The sequence below is a fragment of the Tinamus guttatus genome, unplaced genomic scaffold (genome assembly GCF_059628265.1).
Source record: "Tinamus guttatus ecotype Peru unplaced genomic scaffold, ASM5962826v1 Tinamus_guttatus_pri_ptg000259l, whole genome shotgun sequence".
NCBI lineage: Eukaryota > Metazoa > Chordata > Aves > Tinamiformes > Tinamidae > Tinamus > Tinamus guttatus.
The window spans coordinates 739,828-755,719 of NW_028288793.1; the positions used below are offsets into that span (position 1 = coordinate 739,828).

General features: G+C 57.6%; 1 protein-coding gene across 1 annotated transcript; it reads right to left on the reverse strand.

Moving 5' to 3' along the window:
• Window positions 1-11,157: 11,157 nt before the first annotated feature.
• Window positions 11,158-15,644, reverse strand: SLC45A3 (solute carrier family 45 member 3). Its single transcript, XM_088526936.1, has 4 exons — window positions 15,473-15,644; window positions 14,546-15,373; window positions 13,470-13,735; window positions 11,158-11,607 (listed from the first exon to the last, which is right to left on the reverse strand). Exons 1-4 carry the CDS (start codon window positions 15,642-15,644, stop codon window positions 11,158-11,160), a joined length of 1,716 nt encoding a protein of 571 aa, XP_088383062.1.
• Window positions 15,645-15,892: the final 248 nt, after the last annotated feature.

Sequence of the window (15,892 nt, forward strand, 5' to 3'; positions counted from 1 at the left end):
TGATTTCCGTTTTCTTCCATTCACATCCACTCTTTCCAAAAAGGTTAAAGGGGTAGAGGGGAAAAGAAAGGAAGGAAAGGAAAGGAAAAGAAAGGAAGGAAAAGAAAGGAAAAGAGAAAGAAAAAGAAAAAAGAGAAAAAGAAAATAGAAAAAAAGAAAAACCCACAAAAGGAAAGGCCCCCCCAGAAGCACCAACTCACTAATCAGTCTCTCAAAATAATTAAAGCCCCTTTGAAGTGACAGCACGGGGTGTTTTCCTTTCCTTTCTCCCATGGAAAGCATCTGTCACCAGCTCCAGGAGCGCTCCCGCGGGGTCAGGCACATCCACTTGGGAAGCCGCAGGGAGGGAGCCCTGGATTTGCAGATTTGGTGCTCGGGGGGCCCTTTTACCCGGCCGTTAACAGCAGCCTCCTCAGGTACACGGGATCCTGCAGGTGCCCGGGATACAGCACAGCCGAGCCGCTTTGCAGCCACAAACCGCCAGTTTTTGGTCAACCCTTTCCCCCGCACTCTTCCTTCACTATCTTTTCATCCTGTGCTTCGTTCAGCATCTTCCTGTTGTTCAGAGCATTCATTTTCTCCCACATCGAAACAAAAAGCAAAGAGGAAAATAAAGTCCCTTCTCCACAGGGCCTTTCCAGTAGGGTGGCACACAGGAGGTGCTCCAAAATCTGCGTGTCTGCACCCAAACGGTACTAAATGTGCGTGCTTGGGAAGGGACGAGCGCCTGGACACCCCGTGCGGGAAGTTCTCCTGAAACCGGCTGCTTTCTGAGAGCCCCGAGAGCTTTTGCCGTGATGCTCTGCCAGAAAGTGAGCGGTTCCGAGATCAGAAAGGGCAATTTCTGCTGCAGCAGCATCCGCCTCGCGCACGTCTGCACCGCGCTGCTCGCGGGCCGCGTTTCATCCCGATAACGATCGCGGCAGCCACGTGGTTGAAGCTGAAGCGGGGTCCCAACCCGCTCCGCAAGGCACTTTTCAGAAGGTAGGAAACTTCTGCCTCCATCTTTTCCATTAACACACACTGAGCCAAAAGGGAAGGTCAAGCGCGGAGAGGCGAGGAGGAAAAGCGGGAAACACCTTTTTTGGAGCATATCAAAACACGCAAAACTGCCCGGCCTGTTCGCTCCTCCCGGCCATTTGGATGTGCAGGAATAGGGCCTGGTCAGAGCAATGTCTGTGTGTGAAATGTCCCAATTTGCTTTTGTTTTACAGCAATAACAAATTCCCCACTTTAGGCAACTCACTTTGTTCTGCTTTCTGTATCACGGGTTTGCAAACCAATCTGCAAATCAGTTTGCCACTTTCTGATGCTACCTTAGCATGAGAAGGGGTGAAAATAAAAACAGGCCAAAGTGATGGAATAAAGTGAGGCGGCAACACAGCAGGGTTTGGGAAAGCCTCCTGGGCAAAGACCCTCTAAAAAGCAGCAGGCAACAGAAAAGGGAAATCAAGTGGTTCCATTTCCACCGGGATTGCAGGGAAGGGTTAATCAGACTGAGACTCCTGGAAGTGGTTTTGTCCAGATGGCTGCAAGTTCCGAGGCAAGGACAGAGTCACAAAGTGACATGTAACAAACTGTTCTAGGAAAGCACGAGAAAACTTGGTAAGAGAAGTGCAAAGATTTTCAAAGGCACTGACTTATCAGAAAGAGAATCTTGTTGTACGGGCTGAGTTTACAGCCACGTGAGCTTTGGTTGAGATAGTTAAGGGAGGAAAGGGGGAAGCAGAGGCATCATGAAGCCAGCAAATTATGCAACAGCTAATCAGACACTAACGAAGCCTCATTGCATCCGTTAGAGGTGCCTCATTTGTGAGCTGCTACGTTAACCTTTAGACCAAGCAAGGCTTTCGTTTTTGAAGTTTCACAGTGAGGAAATCCATGGATTTCTCTCCCAAGAGAGGTGCTCTTGGGAAGCGTAGCATATAATAGCATGGATGCTTGCTGTGCCAGCGCCTCGTGCTGCAGCCTCACCGTGTCCATGGGGGTGACAGGGACACGGGGAGGTGACAGGGACACGGGGAGGTGACAGGGACACGGGGAGGTGACAGGGATGCATGGAGGGTGGGCAGGGACATGGGGAGGTGACAGAGATGCATGGGGGCGGTCGGGGGATGTGTGTGACAGCGATGCGGGCAGCATCGATCCCGCAGCGCCAAGGTCCATCCCGGCACCGCTTCCATGCAGAAACGGCTCCGACGGGAAGGGCCCGAGTGCTACTTTGCCAACGAGGCCTAGATGGTGCTAGTCGCCAAGCCGACACGTTGCACAGCAGGAAATGCTGCTGTCACCGCGTTCCGAGCGGCCTCCGGCCCCGCTCCTTCCCGCTCCGCATCCGGGGATGCGGCGGCACCTGCTCCTGCGGGAATGTTGTCTCCCCGTGGCTCCAAAGGGGCTGCTGGACCCCTTGCCCATAAGGATCAGCTGCCTTCGCGGAAGGGACCGGATCTAGAAGCAGCACCTCGAAGAGGATGGAGGAGAAGATCAGCTCCCTCCTCCTCCTCATTCATCCCCAGCTACGGGCAGCTTCGTCCTTCTCGGAAGCCGTTTTGCCCTCTGGCTTTTCAGTTCTCCCCGTTTTCTTCGCTCAGCCTGTGCTTTGCTGGTCAAGACGTGCACGGCCCAGATCACACAACAGCTGTGAATATCCAGAGTTACACCCAGGAGACCATCTAAAACAACACAGAAGTAGCTGGTTACGTGCCAGCTTTACCATGCAGCTAGGCAGCGGATATAGCAGGGAAAAGCCTGATTTTCTGCAGCTAGGCAGCGGATATAGCAGGGAAAAGCCTGATTTTCCCCAAAGAGCTAATTCTGCCCTGACCCAGATAAGCCTGGAGCTGGTTTAGGTGCCTATGGAAGTCGGGCCCTAGAGCTGTGCCCCAGAGCTGTTAATGACACAACGCTGCCAGACCAGTTCCCGCTATCTCCATATGTTCCCTGCTGGCATTCCGATCCCCTGGGGATGTTCCCACACCCAGGACCTGCCCGGCTCTTCCCCTGGTCGTAGCTGGTGTTAATGGGATGAAGCAGGGAGCTGTCGTGAACGCCTGAGCAACGCCTGGAGCTGCATTTTGGAGCCCGCTCGTGACCCCAGGCTGGAAACGGGAGGCCAAGGAGCAGCCTGGGCTGTGACCTGCTCTCCGCAGCGGCCGGAGTTGGGACCAGCGTAACTCACAGCCCGAAGCCAGCAGAGATCTGCAGATGTCAAGCTCCGTATCTGATTCCCCCCTCCCACCATGCGCTTTCTAAGCCAAAAAGAAGAAGAAAAAAAAATAAAACAGGCTTAATCTGTGTGGATTTTCCTGGAACAAGGGAAAGATAAACCTTTCCTTTTAGCCCTGCCAAGTTCCTGGATCAAATAGCAAAAGGAGACACTACTGACGAGGTACCATCTGCCCAGGGCTCTCTCCCATGGGGCTTCCTGCAGTCCTGCTCCCCCAGGGTGCATCCTGAGCATCGCAACGAGCCCCGAGACGGCCCAAACTTCCCACGTCCGCTGGGCATCCCCTCCCGCAGCACGGCCTGGGCAAAACCCGGCCCCACAAGGTGCTGTGGAGAGAAGTGGAGAGCAGCTCCTAGGAGAAAAAGCCCCCCAAATGATCCAAGCTAAAAAACGGGCACCCAAAATTGGGTTGGAATAGCCAAACTCTGCAGAGGAAGTGACCAAGGGAGGGCAAACGCTTCGGAGTCTTCCTGCAAGGCAACGCTCGTCCTCCCGAGCCTCCCTGCCAAGGGGAAGGTTGGAGCTTTAATCCCCAGCGATGGCTCCGTGCGAGCTCCTCATGCAAAACGCAACCCCACAAGGGGCTCTGGTCCCTTTCCCCTGGGCCCTAAAAGGACCACAGGGCTCCACGAGGGCTCAAGCCTTGCCGATACCTCCAGGAACCTTTTCCTCCACCCGCTCCGTGTCGCAAGGCACCGCGCTGCCTCTCTCTGCTCCGAAAACGTTGGCCACTTTCCCAAAATCTCAAAGAGCTACAAGCCAACGCAGAGATGGGTTTTCCATAAAACACATCCCCTAAATCAAATGCATCTGCCCGGGTGGCCGCTGCCCGCGATGCTGCAGCTCTGCTGCACCCAGAGCCACGGCTGCAAATTTAGACACACGGTGCGAGCTCCTCTCTGTGCTCTCCCACGTGCCGCCCTGCTGCAGCTCCTGTCTGCTCGTGTTTAGCTCCATAAAAACAGCCCTGCTTAGCAACGCGCAGCCTTTTCCCTGGGAGCACAAGGCAGGCGGCTCCTCCTTGCTCTGAACCAGAACCGAGGCCGGCACGGGGCTAAACGGCACCGTGTGGGACAGAGTCCCGGCAGCCCCGGTGACACGGGAGCTGCACATCCCTCTTGGCACCGCGGGGGTGTTTTTGTAGGAAGGAGGCCGAAGAGTCCCCTCTCTTCCTCCTTATCCCCGGGGATCTCGTTTGTAGCTCCCTAAAGCAGTTTCTGCTGTGGAGCTACAGCCTCACTGGAGCAAAGGGGAGGTAATTACGGAGCCTCCAAGAAACCTGCCAGAGTCCCCAGAGGGAAGCAGGTGAGACTGTAAGACGCGTTGTGCAAGAGATACATATCTAGGGTGTTTTATTTTATAAAAATCCCTCCCCTCCCTTTGCGGTCTGCGCAAAAGGAAAGGCCAAACAGAGCCGGGAAGCTGCAGGGCCCCTCGGCCAGCGCTCCCGCAGCTCCCACGGAGCGCACGGGAGCCGCCGGAGAGCCGGGAAGGGCCTCGATCCGCCACGGAGGCGCAGGGCATCCCGCTGCTCCGCACGGAAACCGGAGCCTTCCCGGGCGCCCGCGGCGGCACGCGGAGGGCGGCAGGACGGGGCAGGTCCTGGAGGAGCAGGGAGAGGCGGGAGCGAGGGAGAAGAGCAAAGGGAGACGGATAAAAGCACGGGACGGGCATGAGTCACGTTGGCGCGCGGCCTCCAAGGAGAGCCCTCGAGGAAGGAGCCTGTGAAGTGAATTCCCAGGCAGGGAAAAATCCACCAAAACAAAAGCCAGGCAAAAAAAGGCTCTCTCGGAGCTGAGGATGGAGGCGCTTGGGCTCCGTCCGCCAGCCCTCCCAGGCCTTTGGGGGAAGCTCGGATGCGAGGGCGAGCAGTGCGGCTCCGGCTGCTGGAAAAGCCGCTCTCCGCCCGGGGATTCGGAAGGCCACGCAGGTGTCCTCCAGGAATCACACCGGCTCCTTGGGAATGTAACAGATCCATGCGCCGGAGCGCGCGCTGCAGCTCCCGCAGCCGGATGAGGCCGAGTCCAGCGGCCAGCCAGGCTTCGTGCAGCTGCTGCGCTGCTTGTTTGCAGAGTAAAGAATCCCAGGCCCAAGGCAGCTTTTAGCAACATCTCTCCTTTGTGGAAACATCGGGGCCGCACGCTGGAGTTTCCACTTTGGAGAAACGGCTGCTGTTTATAGGGAACAAAGGCACAAGGGGATGCAGAGCCTTCTCTCTGGACCACCATGTCCTGTGCTGCGACCACAGGAGCACGTAACAAGGGCTCCAGTGATCCAAGAACAACCACTTCTGCCGTGCGGATGTTCTCTGCACAGAAGGGAACAGAGTTCAGCCCATGTTCCTGTCCTTTTTCAGGTACACCCCAACGCTCCTCACCAGAACCAGCTCAAGGGCTGCCGGAGCCAAGTGCATGAAGACGACCTGCCCTGGAAGAGCTCCACAAGCTCAAGGGAGTTGAAAAGAGCCCACAGGACTAAACACCAGCTTGAGACAGGCTGGCAAAGCCCCGCAGGATGGGCACGGTGCCCGGCTTTGCAAAGGGCACCACCACCCCGCTCCGCTTCCCGGCACTTGCTCTGTGTTTGGACAAGCTCCTAATTCCCTCCCAGCTGTTTGCAGAAGCTTTGGAACTTGGCACAGCAGCAAGGAGCTGGCCTTGGATTAACCAGCAAGCACGGAGGGGACCCGAGCCGCCCCGCTCGCTGCGGAGGGCGCAGGCAGCTCTCCCGAGGACGCCGCGTTGTCCGCACCGATGTTCTCCACAGCAGCACCAGGACTTTGCTGGTTGCTCTTGCGTTTCTCTGGATGCCCTTTCAGCACGTGCTGCGCTGAGCAACGTGTGCTGCGATGTCCCACTGGCCAAGGCCACGCTGCGTCCCGTGCAAAGGGACATCCCTGGGCTCCTCGGGCATCTGCAGGTTGGCAGGACAGGCTGGTACTGGAGGAGGATCCGATGCCTACGGACATCTACTGCAGGGAGAGGTGGAATGTGCACTGCAATGTCACACTGCCACTGTCCTTTGTCACCAAGTGCTGGTGGCAAAGGAAGAGCAGCCTGGAAGAGGCAGCAGCGAAACCCAAGACACTACCCAGGACAGAAGCCACAAGCACCGTCTGGGCAAACTGTGCAGCAAGTGAATGCCAGGGCCGGCTTTCCTTGGGATGCGCATTGGGATGAAAGGTGCTAACGGGACCTGAGGATGATTAATCCTTCTTGCCAAAGGCAGCTCCGAGCATCCGGGCCCCAGGACAGGGACACGGCACCAGGAGGGGAAGAACAAAGCACACGAAATGCAGGGAAGTGCCACAGGACTGATTAAGAAGCAGGGTTAATGCAGGGAATGGAGATGAAAGAAAAGAAGGCAGCGGGATGGGAAACAGGTAGCCCTGTGGGGTGCTCTGTTACTAACGGACTTGGCAGAAACTGGATTGACCTGTCAGTGCCTCGTCAATCCAAGGCATTTTTGCAAAATTCACATCACCAGGACTGTAATCCCAACGGGTCAAGAGAATCTACTGCAAGAAAGCAGAATCCAAACGTCAGCCCTTGCTGAAGCGCATTGCAAGGCAAGGCCAGCCCCCTTTTCCAGCAACACTCGGCATTTCTTTTCCTATAACTTTTCAGATCTCTAAGAGCCCTCAGTTATTCTAGGAGATCAGCAGATCTGCAGATTAAGCACGTGGAAATAAAGTAGTTTGCCCAAGGCCAGGCAAGAAGCAGGAGCTGAGCTCCAGTTTTCCTCTCCAGGCACCAAACGTCATGGACACAAAAAGCACCCGCAGCCTCTTCCGAGCAGCGAGCGACATCGGCGCTGCCGGTGCAGAACCCAGTCCCGCACAACCTTTCGGGGCCAACGACACCCAAATAGGTATTTAAGGTGCCTGTAGCACATCTCATAACAGAGGTGACAAAGGAACAGCCTGTGCTGTGACCCAGCCAGGGACAAGCTGAGGCCAGCGTGGAACAACTGTCCCCCAAAGCAGTGTTTGTGGGCCAGGCTGGTACGTGGTCGTTTGGAGAGGGCTCGTGGCTATTTTGGTGATGGCTGGTGTCTCCCTGGGTGCCACTTAGCCCAGGTCGCAACTTTCCCACCTCCACGAGGGTGTTGATAACGTGGAGATCCATTGCAAGGAGAGAAAGGTGCCGCTCTTGAAAAGCCTTGGGTGCAAACACACGGCGACGCTGCAAGATTCAAATGCAGATGGCATCGCCTTGTGCCAGGCTGCAGAATGACGGGGGGTGACGAGGGGCAGCGGTTCCTCCTGTGCTTGGGCAGCATCAAGCACCACAGGTGGGATACCCAAGCACCGAGTGCCCTGGGTGCGATATCCAAGCACCGAGCACCCTGAGTGCGATATCCAAGCACTGAGAGCCCTAGGAGTGATGCCCAAGCACCAGGTGCCCTGAGTGCGATATCCAAGCACCGGGAGCCCTGGGAGCGATGATCAAGGACTGAGAGACCTGGGTGCAATACCCAAGCACCAAGTGTCGTGGGTGCGATGCCCAAGCACTGAGAGCCGTGGGTGCGATGCCCAAGCACCAGGCGCCCTGTCTGCAATGCCCAAGCACTGAGAGCCCTGGGTGTGATACCCAAGCACCAAGTGTCGTGGGTGCGATGCCCAAGCACCAGGTGCCCTGTCTGCAGTGCCCAAGCACTGAGAGGCCTGGGTGCGATGCTCAAGCACCGGGCACCCTGGGTGCAATACCCAAGCACCAGGAGCCCTGGGTGCGATGCCCAAGCACCGGGCACCCTGGGTACGATGCCCAAGCACCGAGAGCCCTGCGTGTGATGCCCAAGCACCGAGCGCCCCGGGTGCGATGCCCAGGCCAGAGCGGCACCGCAGCGAGTCCCGGCCCGTCTCCCGCACCCGCTCGGCGGTCCCGGTTCCCCGGGGCTGCCCGGGCCCCCCGGCCGCGCTCGCGGCGCCCCCTGGCGGCCGCGCGGGGGCGCACGGGGCCCTCCCGCTTCCCAACCTCTTTTTTTTTCCCCGCTTTTCCACAGAAATCCAGCGCCGCGCGCAGGACACAGAACAGGGGCTCCGTGGATTCAGTAAAACCACGAGCATCTCGCGGACAGCACGTGGCCCCACTGCAAATGGAAACGGTGTCAGCGCATCCTTCCCTAGCCAGGGATTCCCAAGGAAAGGCTCCCGTTCGGGGCCGGCTCCCCCCTGCTCTCCCGCTCCCCATCCCTGCACAGTGGGACAGGCAGCGGCTTGGGAGCAGCTGGCAGCAGTTCTGAAAACACAAAAGCTTTCGGTAGCCTCTTCTGCAGAGCTGGTCCCGACAGCAGCACTGCAGTATGAGCCATTCCCGTGTTCCCACGTGTGAGCGGGATGTGGCCGGTGCGGCACCGTTACCGGAGCGATCGCGTGCCCCGTGCTAGGAACAGAGGAGCACTGGGGTCAGCCAGGGAGGACAAGCTCTGGAGAAGGCAGCTTCCCAAGCCGCGCTCTGGAAAACACCTCCGCAGCGGCCGGGCACAGAGAAGGGCTGGTGGGCGACACGGCGCCCGGGGCATCGTGCCAGCGGAGACGGAAGGACCGGAACGCGGCCGGGGTCACCGTGTCGGATCTGCCCGCGCTCGGCAGGCTGCACAATCCCTCTGCTGCCGCAAACAGCCACTTTCCTGCGGCAAACCGCCCAAAATGCGTGGGCCTGACGTCCCCCGGGGACCGGGCTGGAACGACAGGGCTGGCTCCTGGCACACGCTCCTTCCCGGACCCATCTGCCCACTGCGCTCGCAGCTGGCAGGCGGCCCGGAGCTCCTCCGGGTGTAATAGCAGGGTGAGGAGGGAAGGAGCAATTACCGAATTTGCTGGGTTTCAACCCAGCGGCAGGGCTGGGAAGTCGGGTGCCAGGGCCGGGGGTGCCCAGCAATCAGACAGCCCCATGGTGAGTAACCAAGGGGCTCCCCTTGAGCCGGCTACGGGGACAGAGCCGCAGCGCGAGGAGCCAGGGATGAGGAGCCTCCAGTTCTGGATCACGTCTCCCCAGCTGGAAAACGAGCTCCGTTAGCAGTCGGGTCAGGGGTGAGGCCAAAGCGGGACGAGGGGGAGCAGAGCGAGGGCGGCTGCTGGGGGAGTTGAGCAGTTCCATGTTTTTTCCCAAACAGAAATGGAGTGAATGCTCCTGGATTAGGAGCAAACTGGACAAGCCCGGCCTGTCCTCGCCTGTGACACCCACCTGTGCCCAGCCCAGGACGGGAGAACAGGGATGCTCGAGCGGCCACCCAAGGGCACATGCGAGAGCAGGGATCCCAAATCCTGCAGCACCCGAGCGCGCGGAGCGGGAACCTGGCACGGTTAAAACTGTGTCCTCTCAAAGAGATAGAGGCTACGGACCAGGAACTGCAGCGTCTTGTTCTCTCACAGTCCAAACTAAAGGACATTATAAAACACAGTTGTTTCATCCTCCAGCCCTCTGCTTCCTCAAGGGTCACCTGGATGCTCGTAAGGAAGCGTTCAAGGACTTTATCAGCAAACCCATACACCAGAAGTTTGCCATGGAGGTGCTCTAGCTCCTTAAAAGATTGGCTGAATTCTCAAAAGCATCAAGCGCCTCCATGTGTGAAGGCTCCCCATGTTCTAATACAGCAAAAAAAAAAAAAAACGTTTCCTCAACACTCAGATAGGAGGAAAGTTAGAAAGTCCTTCTCTGTGGAAGCACTCATGCAAAAAATACCCCACCTTCCTCAGTGACATTTTGCCTAAAAAGCTCCTCATAAAGTGTAAAGTGGATAAGACCAAGGTAGGATGGGCCAAAGAAAAACCATTTCCACAGCTGGTTAAGCAGCCGCCACATCCATTCCCAAAACAGCTGCATTTCAGCATGCAAACCTTGCTGTGGGGAAGGGAGGCCGGTAGGCATATAATTTGGGAGGAAATAAAACAAAAACAGCCACTCTTTACGGGAAGGAGATGCTGAAAAAACCTAGGAGAAGCCCTCTCAGGATCTGTGTGCAGACAGCAGGGGAGTTACCCTGCTTCCATGCCAAGAAACAGCCTGACCCGGCCTTGCAAAAATAGCAACGTTTTGCCCTTCAGCAGAGCCTCAGCTGCCCACACACCTCCAGAGCACATTAAGGCCTATTAGTCACAAACACTTTGTTTGGAGCAGCCAAGTGAAGGACTGTTGTCTCCCAGGGAAGCTTCTCCTGCACCCTTGGAACCCGTCTCCTGCCTTGCTCTACTCATTGGTAGCAGAGTTTGGATCGCTTCAAATGTGAAGAACGCTGCAGTTGTGAGCCCAGGGAAGCGGAACTACGTGGGGAAAGAAAAAACGGTTTAAAAAAAAAAGTAAAAAAGTCCTTTCCATCTGATGAATCCCGGTATGAAGGTAAAGGATAAGTCACCTTTTGGAATTGGTCCTAATGAAACGTTGATTGTTTTTCTGAAACAAGAATGTAACTTTTCTCCTAAACTGGTTTCTACCAGCCAGAACAAAGATGGGGAAGGCCTGGAGCACGGTGTACGTATATGCACCCCCCTTAGCTCACAGGTTGAATCTCAGCCATCCCTCCTTTTTCCCAGCAAATCTCCTCCCAATGTCCCATTTGCAGAAGCATTACTCAAGAAGTTGAGTAAAAACAGGCAGGGGAAGGATACAAGGAAAACAGGATAGCCAAGGACCCCTTGTTCCCTTACCACCGTTTCTCCTGCTCATGTTAGGTAGAATTACACAGAAACATGACCCGTTTTTAAAGGAAAAGTCTATTTCCTTCCTCGCACCCCCGCAATGCCCTTTGGTGCTGCCTGTGCAGTGCTTTCCGTTGCAAAAGGCACCGTGTGAAGACACCGGTGGCCGAAGCGCAAAGCCCCGCGGCCTCCTGTGTACACCTGAGATCAGCCCTGCTGCCCCGGCCCCAGGAGAGCCCTTGGGCTGCCCACGCGGGGCCGGCACACGCAGCAGGGACCCCCGTGCCCCCCGTCACACCGAGCACTTGGCCACGTCGCTCTTGTCAAAGACAACTTTGGTTGCGAAGTAAATGGCCACGAGGCCGAAGGCGGCGGCCGACGCCATGTAGGCGGTCACGGACTGCGTGAACTGCACGATGGAGCCCATGACAAGGGACGGGACGACCTGAGAGAGGAGAAAAGCGCTGTCCAAAATGGCCAGGTCCAGGCAGATGCCTCGGCCGGGGGAGACAGAGTCCGGGTCCCCCACGATCATCATGAGCGAGACGTCGCACGGGGAGCCCCCGCACAGAGCCGAGCTGGCAGCCGCAGCAGGCGGGGAGGAAGAGGAGGAGAAGATGCCACCGGGGTGTCCGTTCTGGTAGGGCAGCTTCTGGCTGGAGAGGAGGCCCTTAGGGAAGACCATCTTGTCCTGCTGAGCTGTGTCTTCCTCCTCTTTGCTTTTATACTTATGCAAAAACACCTGGGGGAAAGGAGGAGGGAGGTGAGGAATGAGGACGTGGGGTGGATCGCAGCGAGCACGGCGAGAGCGGGTGGGATGCTGCGCATGGAAGAGCAAAATATTCTGGGCTTTGAATGTGCTGGGTCAGGGCAGGAGATGTGTGCGGCGGGAGCCAGGCTGCCTGTTCCCGATGGGATGCAGAGCAATCCGGTTCCCGGAGGAGCCATGCGGAGACGGGAGGGCCGCGGGAGAAGGGGGCGACTTACGCGGCCTGCGCACGCAGGGAGCTCCAGCTGCGGCGGCCGGAGCTTTCGGAGCGATCCCGCACCGGGGGGAACAACAGCCGCCTTGGGAGCCCCTTCGGCTGACTCACTTCGGGAGGAGCGTTTCAAACGGAAAAAGGGAAAAAGAGAGAAAGAGGAGGAAGAGAGGAAGCAGGAACAAGGGGAAGCAAACGAGAACTGTGACAGAATTCCACCGTAAGAGAAAATAGGAAGAAAATAGAGAAGATGCAGAAGTTGCTACAAAAGGCACTTTAGGGATCGCTTCTTGTGGGGTCTCACTGCAGCCTGCTGGAAAGTAGTTCGTAAGGGAAGGAGGAACTTTAAAGCTGGGGCAACAAAACCAAACCCAGCTCTACCCCGTCTCATTGTACTGAGAGCTCCCTGTCAAACCTCTGGCAAACGCTCGGCCCTGTGGCCTTCACATTCCCAGCCTGTGGGGTTTGGTTTTCATTCTGTTCGTATTACATCCATGGGAGATCCCTGCCAAACTGTAGTTTTTGCAAAGCAGAACGCGCTCTCACACCCCTATTTTGACAGGATGCCTGGTGTAAATTGGGATGGGTTGGTCAGAAGTATTTGTTCAACGTGAACATCTGGATGCCTGTGGTAAAAGCTCCTACTTATTTCACTGCACAGTGAACCGCCTGCCATGGGGATGAAAGAGCTGCTCTCAAACCACAAATTAATTTTGCATTTGCTGCACAAGAGAAACTCCTATTAATCCAGTGTGCAACTCAGGAACCTCCTAGGACTTCTCCACAAGATAACATCTGTGAGACAGGGTTGCCAGCTTTCCTGTTGGTGTAAAAAGTTTCACAATATTTGTTTTCCTTAGAGCTAGGGGAATAGGAAGAATGTCAGGTTTCATTTTACTGATCTTCATATTAAGGACAAGAATTTGAAAGCAGGAGTTCTAAAGGCTGAATACTGATGATTTTTTTCAAAACACCTGAGGTTAATCGCACTGCAGAAGTGACTTGGTTGCAGAAAATGCATGGGAATCTCTAACCAGCCTGCACCAGTTTCCCTAATAGCCTGCAGAGCAGGGAGGACACACCAACCTTCGCTGATCTTACCCACCCCCTGCTACTCAAAACTATAAAATCCCATGCTTGGGGTGAGCAGGGAATGCCTAGGGAGGGAGGTTCTAAACCCTATTTTCTCCTCTGTCTCATACTAATGGAGTTCAGATGAATTTTCAGAGAAGACAGCCTGGAATCAAGAGGCAGTGTGTGCCCCACGCTCCTGCCTGCCTCTTGTGGGGATACAGGGATGCCAGCGTGTGCCCCACACTCCTACCTGCTTCTTGTTGGGATACAGGGATGCCAGCGTGTGTCCCACGCTCCTACCTGCTTCTCGTGGGGATACAGGGATGCCAGCGTGTGCCCCACGCTCCTACCTGCTTCTTGTTGGGATACAGGGATGCCAGCGTGTGCCCCACGCTCCTACCTGCTTCTTGTGGGGATACAGGGATGCCAGCGTGTGCCCCACGCTCCTACCTGCTTCTTGTTGGGATACAGGGATGCCAGCGTGTGCCCCACGCTCCTACCTGCTTCTCCTGGGGATACAGGGATGCCAGCGTGTGCCCCACGCTCCTACCTGCTTCTCGTGGTGGTACAGGGATGCCAGCGTGTAGGGCAGGATCTGGAGGGCCGAGAAGGTGAAGCCCGTGAGAGCTGCCGAGACGGTGACGACGGCGACGCTGCGGGAGAGGCACATGACGAGGGCGGCCACGGGGAAGAAGGCCACGCTGGCCAGGTAGACGGCCCGCGTCCCAAACTGCTTCACCAGCCAGTCCATGATTGTCGAGAAGAAGATGGACGTGACGCACTGCAGGAAGAGGCCCAGACTGCCCATGCGGACACCTGCAGAGGTGGCGAGAGGGACTGGTCGGTCACGCAGACACCCTTGGGTGGCATTTCCTCCCCTGCGGTGTCCAGCCCAGGCCATGCACAATGTGGTGCAGTCCCAGGCAGCATCACCTCGTGCATCTCCTGCACCAGCCAGTTTATATCTCCCACCTGCCCTGGCAGGGAGCTCTTCCTACACACGCTCCTAGATACTCCAGGCTAACTGCCGAGGCGAGGAGAGTTAGGAAACCAGGTGCCATTCTTGTCTTTGCAAGTCCCTGTACTCACCTGCTCACTCTTAAGACCCAGGATCTGTCACCTGCTCATGAACCAGGATGTGCTACCTGATGCCAAAACCAGCAGCGGAACAAAAAGAACAAGGAATTACACTTAAGCCAATGGGAAAATACACAACGTCGACTAAGTGACTACAGTATCCGGTAGCAATCCGGACCTTACCCTTTGCAAAGATTTATCAGATTTCAGGGAATTAAAGCCATTAACTCTTTGGAGCACGGATCATTGCTCAGCGCAGGTTTCTATGGCTGCTAGCACAATGAGGTCCTGACCTGCCCGAGCTTCTACACCGCAAGTGTTAAATAATAATTAAGCTCCCTCTGGTTAAACAGGCACCCAGCACAAAGAGGCAGTGTCCTGCAGGCAGCGAGTGGAAAACTCGGAGGGCAAGATATACGGCGAGGGGAGGAGGGCCAGGAAAGCACCTCTGGGAACGAGACATGGATCTGCAAGAGGCAACGAAGGGCTGCGCAGCAGGTACTAAATGCTCCAGTCCTTGGGGACAAGTTCTGAAGCTTCAGAACTTACCTTCATCGTAGTGGCGCCTGGCATCCGTGCCCGGCTTGGCCCTGGGGACGCCGTGGTAAAGCCCTTCCCCGACAAAGTCCGTGTAGAAAAGCATGAAGGTCATGAGGGCCATCCAGCTGCAGAGCTCGGCCACGAAGAGGCGCCGGATGACCTTGGGGATGCGGCAGCAGAGGCTGTGCAGCCGCGGCACCATCGCGCACAGGTTCCCGAGCGCCTGCAGCGCGTGCCGGGCCTGCAGCAGGCCGCGGGGCGCCGGGCACGAGCAGCACGCGCCGCACGACGCCTTGGGGACGGCGTCCTTCAGCGCCGGGCCGGCCGCGGCCTCCGCGTGGGCGGCCGCCTCCTCGGCCACGAAGAGCGTGGCCAGCACGCAGCCGAGGAAGATGATGGCCAGGAGGCTGAAGAGGCAGCTCTCCTGCCCGCCCAGGTACGGCGCGAGGAAGCTGCCGTCCCAGTCGATGGCGGGGAGCAGGTAGCCGATGCAGCCGCCCAGGCTGATCATGAAGGCGTACATGGAGAAGGCCTGGCGGCACTCGGCCGGCTCCTGGAAGAGGTCGGAGAGCAGCGCTTCCAGCGGCGTGAAGCAGACCTGGCCGCAGAAATCCAGCAAGCCGATGCCCAGGATGAGGAAGGCGATCTCCAGCGGGCGCGCGTCGAGGGCCACGAGGCCGGCGAGGCTGCCGGCGTGCGGGATGACGAAGAGGCTCAGCAGGACGCCCAGGCACAGCGCCCAGATGAACGGCCGCCGCCGCCCGTAGCTGCCGTGCCAGTGGTCGCTGGCGGAGCCGATGACGGGGACGAAAACGAGGCCGAGGACAGGGCCGATCCCTGGAACGGAGACAGAGGGGCGTCAAGGGGACGGACGCAGGCAGGACACCGGCATCGCGGTGCCGCCTTCCCGCTCGCACGGGAGAACGAGCTGCCTACCCAGCACCATGGTCATGAACTTCTCCTCCACTCCCGCTTCCAGCAGCAGCGGCGGCACGTAGGTGATCCCGGCGGCCAGGCACACCTCGAGGCCGAACGTCAGCGAGTTGACGAGCAGCAGCTGGGCCCGGCGGTGCTGGAGGAGCGCGCGGAGCCGGGCCCGCTGCGCCATGCTGCCCGCGCGCGACGCGGTCACTGCGCCCGCGGGGACGGCCCCGCGGCGGCCGGCGGAGCCTGCGGCTTCTCTCCCTGGTCCGATGGGCCTCCCATTTCCAGCAGCTGGGAATGAACCGTCTTTTCCTCCTCCTCTTGCGGTGAGACGTGGCCCTAGCGGTGGCGCGGCCCCGGCCGTTCAGATGCTGCAAGGAGAGCGAGCTCGTTAGAAACAGCATGTTCCAGTGCACAGAAGGGGACCCAAAC

Bases quoted from the DNA above. Each gene is read 5' to 3' on its own strand.
- SLC45A3 (XM_088526936.1), bottom strand. From the start codon at position 15,644: ATGGCGCAGCGGGCCCGGCTCCGCGCGCTCCTCCAGCACCGCCGGGCC. The intron at 15,374-15,472 runs GTAGGCAGCTCG...TCTCCGTTCCAG, and splicing joins GTTCATGACCATGGTGCTGG to GGATCGGCCCTGTCCTCGGC. The intron at 11,608-13,469 runs GTAGGAGCGTGG...CCTTTCCCCCAG, and splicing joins TGTACCACCACGAGAAGCAG to GTGTTTTTGCATAAGTATAA.